Here is an 8,569-nt window from a genome sequence, read left to right on the forward strand (position 1 = left end):
AAACGAGTAAATTTCACATTTTATCACTTGGAGGTATGGAACAATTCTCTCAATGCACCACATATAATGTGTTTCATCATTATGATACACTATCAATTTAACAATTCTTCACGTAGATTTCCCCCAAGGAAAAGAATGAGAAGCAAAGGCCTGTGTGTGTGTTTTGGGATCCTGAGCTGGACGGGGGCGCGTGGTCAACGCGGGGCTGCACTACAGTGAGCTTCAGCTGCCCGTGAGCTCAGTGACCAACTGCTCCTGTAATCACCTCAGCAGCTTTGCTGTACTTATGGCTCTCTATGATATTGGGGTTTGTATTCTTACTTCTGTCACCAAAACTTGAGCACATCATAAAAGTTCAACTATTAAGACAAAATTATTTTTTTTTTAAGATAAATATTATGGGCCAGTTTGGGACAATTTAGCATTTCTACAGGTGATTTACTAACGCGCAAATTACAGAACACAGATGCAACATCTCATTTACATATCAACCAATACAATAAGTGCAGTAAAAACATAAAGAAGCCCTAAAGAAGACATAAAGAAGCCATAGTTCGTTGAAAAGAAACGGAGACCAAAAATGAAGGGTTTTGCAAGAAATTTGACGGAGCTGGTATTGCGTAACTCCAAGTTGAGGATCCCAAGTGGTCTTTTATTTCCTGAAGTACCAGTAATACTATTAATACTACTATTAAAAATTCTAGTAATTAAATATTTGCTTAGTTATCTCCCTCTAATTTGTTGTAGATCATTATGCTAGCTCAGATGTTTAACATTAGTCTCATCATGTTCCTTCATGCGCAAATGCTGCCTTGCAAAGTCACTAACTCGCTACCTAAGCTTGCAGACGCAGCCAATGATATAATATAGGAGGATAGCCATTCAGGATTGTGGGCGAGGGTCAAAGGTCACACCCTGAAAAACTGCAATGACTTTTAATGATATGTGCAGTGCAACAGAGGAATAAAATGCATGCCAGCAAAAGACAGAAGAATACTTAACGTGCTCAACAAATCTTTTAAGGAGACTCTTTGTTTTCTCTTTAACTAGGATGTGTACCGAGCTGCGTGTGATCACACTGGTGGGACTGTCGCTGTCTCTGATCTGCTTCCTCATCTGCATTGTCCACGTTTTAATTTCGTGCGATCCATCCAGAGCACCCGCAACACCATCCACCTGCACCTGTGCATCAGCCTCTTCATCGCCTACTTTGTGTTCCTCGTGGGCATCTCCCGCACAGAGAATGAGGTGAACTGCAGCTTCGCAGGGTCAGGTTTGTCCGGGTCTGATAATAAACATCCTGAGTGTTCATCACTTCCTGTCCTTCAGGTGGGCTGTTCAGTCGTTGCAGGTATTCTGCACTACTTCTTCCTGGCTTCCTTCTGCTGGATGTGTCTGGAAGGAGTGCAGCTCTTCCGCATGGTGGTGCTGGTCTTCAACACAACGCTGAGACCCGTCTATATGTTTGCCGCTGGTTATGGAGTTCCTGCTGTAATCGTGGCCATTTCAGCCTTAGTGAATGCAAGTGGATATGGCACCAAAAAGCAGTAAGTTTTAGACATTACTGATGTCTTTGTAGACACCAATTAGAATTTCAGGCTGGTTTCTGATGATATTAAGATGTTTTCTTTATCTGTAGCTGTTGGCTCAACATCGAAGATGGCTTCATCTGGAGCTTTTATGGGCCAGTTTGTGTCATAATTATTGTAAGTACCTTTTAACATTGCACTTTCCACAAATTGTACTTTTAAACAGCAAAGTGTATGCTATTTTTGGAAAGTGCCACATTAACAACCATCAAAAACCTCTTAAAAGAAATCTAAAGAATGACTTGTTTAAACTTAACGTTTTGTCTGTTCATTCCAGGTGAATGTATTATTCTTCCTCATAACAATATCGAAGCTGGCAGAAAAGTTTTCCTCCCTCAACCCAGACTTAGACAGTCTGCACAAAATCAAGTGAGAAACGTTATTAAACCCTCACTACCAATCCAAGTTTGGAATAATTATGATTTTGTTCATGTTTTGAATGTCGTGTCTTATGCACTTATGCTTTTAGTATTTGAAGCAGGTCTTTATCTCCACCTACAGGGCATTTACGATTACTGCAATCGCTCAGCTGTGCATCCTTGGCATCATGTGGGTGTTTGGCTGTTTTCAGTTTAATGAAAACACTGTGGTAATGTCATATATCTTCACCATACTAAGCAGCCTGCAGGGGGTGCTGATGTTCATCATGCACTGCTGGCTCGCAAAACAAGTGAGTCCTGTTCATCTCCTTACAAAGATGTGGTGACAAAAATTGCCAATTCAGCATATTAACTTATTAGCACAAAACACAAGATGCATCTTTTTAAATACAAATGTAAACTAATCTAAAACAAAAACACACACACCAACAATGTTTCTATTTTTGGGGTGATCTTATGCACCTCTGCTATATAAAGATGTGAGATCTTTCAGAGAGTATTAGCATTAGTTGGCTTCAAAGTTCGTAAACACAGACTAAAAGCTGCTAAACATTTGTTATGATGGTAATTTCATGATCGTAACAATGCACTTGCTGTTGTGTGTGACTAATGTCTCTGTGATTTCCTGACAGGTGAGAGAGGAGTATGCCAAATTCCTGTCCTGTATCTGCACACCACACAAGAGGAAATATTCAGAGTTCACCTCAAACCAATCAAGCAAACCGCAGGTAAACTGAGTCTCAAAGAGGAGCCGGTCAGCTCTTGCTAAGTGAATGTGTGCATGCTAAAGGAATAGGAAAATTCACCCTCAGGCTGTCCAAGACGCAGATGAGTTTGTTTCTTCATGGGAACATTACATCACTTCCTCACCAATGGATCCTTTGAAGTGAATGGGTGCCTTGAAAGAAAACAAATTCATCATTAAAAGTGTTTAACCATTGTTTCTGCCTAATATATCCTCTGTCCATAATATTACTTTCTATTGTGGACTGGTATTTTGGCGTGTAATGACACTGTTTAAGTTCAAATGCCTTAATGATGAATTTGTTTGGTACAAACATGCAGCTTTTCACTTTGCAGGATGCTAACTGATAAATTAGAGTGGAGTGGATTATTGTGATGTTTTTATCAGCTGTTTAGACTCTCATTCTGACGGCACCCATTCACTCCATAGGATCCATAGGTTAGCAAGTAATGTAATGCTAAATTCTTCCAAATCTGTTCTGATGAAGAAACAAACTCATTTATTTATATCCTGGGTGGTCTGAGGGGGGATACTTTTTCAATAAACTTTCTTTTTTGGCTGAACTATTCCTTTAAGATTTTGAGATTATTAAATGTGTTTACTTGCTGCTTTGACATGATCCTCAATCAGGTCATGAGTTGAAGTGTACTCATTACAATAATTACACGGATGTCAGAGATCACATACCAACTGCACGCTCAGAAGGAAAATAGCTTTTCTCATTTGCAAGTTTCTAAATGCTTAAGAAGAGAGGTGATGAACACTGAAGCAAACTGAGCTGTGTGTTTTCCAATAATAATTATAGTTGTGACTGTGAATATAAATGAGCTAAACAAATCGTCTGACTGCCTGCACTCTTTTCACAGGCCTCCAGGAGCGATACTCACACCGGTGAATCACACATTTAAGAGGTTATTTCCACAAGACCATTCAATTTTCCATCTGTTTGCAAGTTGGAGTGTCACATTATTTCTCTATCTGCTTACTGTGAAAATATTCATACATTGTATTTGGGGAATTCTGCTTTTAGGGGACCCTTTCCTTCCATCATTTTATAAAGAAAATGTTAACATTTTTAAATGCTTTTAAAGATATCTTTATTTTTCCAGGACATATTTTAAAAGCATCTCTTGTTCTTTTGCAATTGCTCCTTAAACTCAAGAAAATGATGCAGTTTGACTAAAAAGCACAACCTCATTTAAAATCGATACATGACCAATTATGTCCTTTTTTTGTGAGAGTTGTTCATGAAAGCCTTGTTTTTTTTCAGTTAAATATTTAACTGAGCACTGTTCTTCAGAAAAATCTTTCAATTTATCCCGTTCAAAAAGATTTAATACATTGTGTTTCCTCCTAGAGGAATTTTACTATTATTATTATTTTATGTCTTAAGCTGAAATTATTTATTTTAAATTCAATAAAACTTAATATTGTGTAATATTTTTCTAATTTAAGATTAATGTTTTCTATTTACATATAATAAGCCGTTATGAAGCTGTATTTTCAGCATCATTCCTCCAGTCTTCAGTGTCACATGATCCTCAGAAATCATTCTAGTATGATGATTTGACGATCAAGAAACATGTTTTATCATTGTCACTACTGAAAACTGGTGCTTGCTGCTTCATAGATTTGTTTTCAGGACTCTTTGATAAACAGATATTTCGAAAGAAATATATACGTTTTAACATTTTTATTATAAATGTCTTTACTGTCACTTATGGAAAATATAATGTGTCCTTGCAGAATAAAAGCATTACTTTCCTTGTTTTTTAATATGTCAGTAGTGTAAATAACATCCTAAGAACGTTTCATAAAATGCTTTTAAAAGTTTTTATTGACTTTTTATTTAAAAAAAAAAAATGATGTACAATTTACATTAAAAAAAAGAGGTTTGATTGAGGTTTGTCCCATGATGTTCATACTTCTGAAAATGCTTTTGTTTTCCATATCATTATTCTCCATAAACTGGTTCCTGGTTTGTTCTGAATATTTAGTTACGGTGAAGCTGAGTGATACATTTTGCACATGAAGCCTTCATTTTCTGCACTTTTTCTTACAGTCGCTATTTAATGCTTATTGTGGTTTTTTGATGTTGCAGAGTTTTTCATATTAAAATGTTTACTTTCATTCCCCTCACGTCTCAGATGTCTGCTGCTTCTTTAAATTAGAGTCAGAACCTGCTTTGATATGCTAAATTTGTGAAAGTGCTTGCAGTCCTATTGTGGTTCGGCTGAATCTACTGGTACTAGTGAAACAGGATATCAAAGATTGAAATATGAATTAAGACATGAACTGGTTGATGTGGCTTTTGTTCTGTAGGCTTCAAAACAAACGAGGGCTGAGTTCAAACAGAGATAAATCAATTTATCTAGATTGTACAGCAATGGGAGATTTATATTGCTATTTCCTCCACAGTGCAAAAAGAAAACAATACTGGTTTCACATTAATTTAAACAGTACAGTTGCTTATATATTATTATTCACACTGGGATGCAGATAGCAGTAGCTTTTTTATACCCATATTTAGTATGCAAGTGCAATTTGCATGCTATCATTTTGTATAATTTTGTAATGATAAGGAAAATGAATCAAATATGTGACCCACTCTTTGAAAACTTAGCTAAAGTAATTTTTGTGTGTGTGTGATTTACTGTTTTCTACAAAAAAAAAAAAAATCATCCTTCATAAGATTCTGTGAAAATGTAGCCTTCATATCTTTAATATTGACTGAGTAAGGCCATGCTAAAGATTGAAGTTATGGTGAAATTAATGGTTGAAATCCAACTTTGATGCTTGTTATCTCATAATAAGAATTTGAGACTTTAGCCTGGATTTCACAGAGAGGGTCACATACAGTATGTAGCTTTCAAATAAATAATACTGGTACTAGTTAAGTTTGCAAACACACTGTAAATGGCTGACATCTTACTGTCCAGGTCACTTTCTGTTCACTAACTCAGAGGAACCATGCCATTTATCATAAATTTCAACGGTCATTCATAAAAATGTTCTGTTCCACTGAATATAGAAAGAAAGACGATATAAATTAAGTTCTGTTTCAGTAGTCATTGTGTATTAACACTTCTGCTGCAGGGGAATCATAAACCAGATCGTGACATTATTATGATTCACACAGAGACACAGAGCAATGGAAAATAAATAACAGAGAATTGGATTGAACTTTGCGGACCTCTAAAGACTCTGTTACAAAGAAAACAAACAGAGAAACAGAGACATTTGAACAGGTAGAGGTTTATCTTAATTATATTTGTTCTCTCTCACTTCCATTATGAACTTCATAATTGCTTTAAGGGACGATGTGCCGACTATCTGTGGAGATTCACTTACTCAAAAAGAAGCTCAAGGATGTCCAGGTTTAAAAGAGATTTTATCTTATTTACTCCCAAAACATTCCATAGCAGCTACCACACTTACTCCTGGTTTTAAATAAATAACAGTAATAAGTTCATGAGGTCATGAGAAATCAAAGAAGAGGTTCAAAGTGGGCCCACAGTAAGTGGTCCAAGATTGCTGCCATGTTCTTCAATAGTTTATTAGAAAAATATTTTTTTTAAATAAACATAATTGCTTTGGTTTGGGTGTGTGTAATTCACATTGTAGATCATGTATCATCAAGTTATAAAATCTCCAGACCAAAAAGAGAAAACCGGAGGTGGTCTGGGTAAGGTTGGCTAGTGGATCCATTTGTGGTTCGATTTCCTCATGATTTACAAAAGCAATGACTTCTCTGTACACTTTGTATGGACCAACATAACGGTAATGCTCGAGGTTGAATTAAGCTGTTTACTAGTTGTATGTTTTTAGGTATGTACTTTATTATTATTATTATTATTATATTATTATTATTTACTGCTATAATTACAGACATTTCCGTCTCTTGTTACTTTTTTAAAAACTAAATAAATAAATAAACCAACTGTTAAAGCTGCGGTGGGGAACTTTTGACGCTCTAGCACAGTAATTCTTAAAGTGAAAAGATGACCTAAAACTCTCCTCTTTGGAGCCAGACATTCAGAAACTGATGTGTGATAAGCAAGCACCACCCATCTATCTATAATAATCCTTAACATTTACCAATTGTAACCATACCAGCTCTTAAAATCTGTCCCCTCCACTGGAAGCTTCAGGTCTTGATGCTGCATCATATAGTGCAACATTGTACCAATAAACTGGTACTTGTCGCTCAGATGTTGTTGTTGTTGTCATTATATTTAGAAATAATTGTTGCCTACCGATGAATGCATGAAAAAAATTGCATGAAAAAACTACTTTTTATTGGTAACACTTTAAAATAAGCTCATTGGTTAACACATTGGTTAACATTACTTAATGTATTAACTAACAAAAACTAACAATGAACAGTAGATTAACAATAGTTCACAGTGCGTTAACTAATGTTAAAAAACAACTATTGATCTTAATACTGCATTAGTACATGGTGAAATTAACATTAACATCTATAAATTAATTCTTAGTTCATGTTAACTAATACAGTTATCTACTATTAACTAATTAAACTTATTGTAAAGTGTTACCTTTGAATTAATAAAAGAGAATAAGGTAACAGAGTGTGGATCTCCCCCTTATATTTTTATTTGCTACTAAGTATTAGCTATTCATTATCAAGTTTAGATTTAGATTGCCTTAAAATTAACATTCTGCCATGATTTAATCACCCTCATGCTGTTGCATATGGTATTATTATTTTCACTTAAAACACAAAAGGGTAAAAGTAACAGTGTTTATAACATTTTCTACACAAGGGCAATTCATAATGACCACAGATGTCAAACTCCAGATGGAGAGGAAGTAGACATCCACACAATTTATGAAGTATATTTAAAGTATTCTGGGTTCAGTTACAGGCATAGTTTTTAATGCAATACTAAATTGTATGTATTTATAAATATTCATGATTTTCACCATTACACTTAGTTGTAAATAAGTAATCGCACATATAAACTATAAGATTATGGAAATGTATGACTAGGAGTAACAGTTACAATCCAACAGTGGACTGATTAAGTAAATCATGAGCTCATTTTTTTTTATCACTTTATCTTTTTTAATGTTGCTGTGTACATTAATTAAAATGATGTAAACTGTCTTGTGGGAAAACTAACCTAATGAAATGCATGATTTATGCATATAACTGAAATGCATGACAATTAAACACTACTGTACTGTTTACAAGTCATTTCCAGATATTTGGGATTTCTGCCACTGATCCAAATTTCTGAAGGAACTGTTCCTTCATCAACCTCGTCCCATCTGCTTGGCAGAGAGTAAACACACTCTCCCCTCTCTCATCAGACCAAAATGTCTCCTGGCCAAGATTTAGGAGCTCGTCATACCCCTCAGTACCTGTGACAATCATATGCGGTGGTGCCTCTTCAATTATTATTTTTTTTTTATATCTTCCTCCTGGCAGTTCTCAGTTTTCACTCCATGGGAGCCAATCTTGGAAAAAGATAAATAATAAGTTGGTCTAGGTGTTGTTAAATCATTTAAATTTTATGTTAAATACAAATCAAAGTATATTTTGACGTGCTTTTAAATCCAAGTTTACAATAGTTTAGTTTAGTAGTTGAGAAAGCTATTGTAATGCAATTTTGGATGGACAGATAGACAGACAGAACCTTTAAAAGGGTTTCATTTTATTAATTGTTTTGATTTGGTAAAAATTTGTGCTGCATCTGTAATTTAGACATAAGATCTCCATTAAACAATCATTTTGAAATAAAAGAATTGGCAACGAAGCAAATAAAACAACTCTTCTATAATGACAGTTTAACTTCCTTTTTTTTTACCAGGGTATAGAAATAATAACC

The 8,569-nt window shown here is 35.0% G+C and overlaps 1 protein-coding gene across 1 annotated transcript; it reads left to right on the plus strand.

The window, feature by feature from the left end:
- Positions 1 to 15: 15 nt before the first annotated feature.
- LOC113075316 (CD97 antigen-like) lies at positions 16 to 3,728 on the plus strand (the record flags this gene model as incomplete). Its single annotated transcript, XM_026248013.1, is given in 11 exon segments — positions 16 to 33; positions 117 to 227; positions 230 to 307; positions 1,064 to 1,126; positions 1,129 to 1,248; positions 1,330 to 1,547; positions 1,640 to 1,706; positions 1,867 to 1,958; positions 2,091 to 2,259; positions 2,602 to 2,697; positions 3,581 to 3,728. Coding segments are annotated over 11 exon segments (1,074 nt in total), but the record flags the coding sequence as incomplete, so codon positions are not given.
- Positions 3,729 to 8,569: the final 4,841 nt, after the last annotated feature.

This window comes from Carassius auratus, unplaced genomic scaffold, assembly GCF_003368295.1.
Source record: "Carassius auratus strain Wakin unplaced genomic scaffold, ASM336829v1 scaf_tig00016746, whole genome shotgun sequence".
NCBI classification, from domain to species: domain Eukaryota; kingdom Metazoa; phylum Chordata; class Actinopteri; order Cypriniformes; family Cyprinidae; genus Carassius; species Carassius auratus.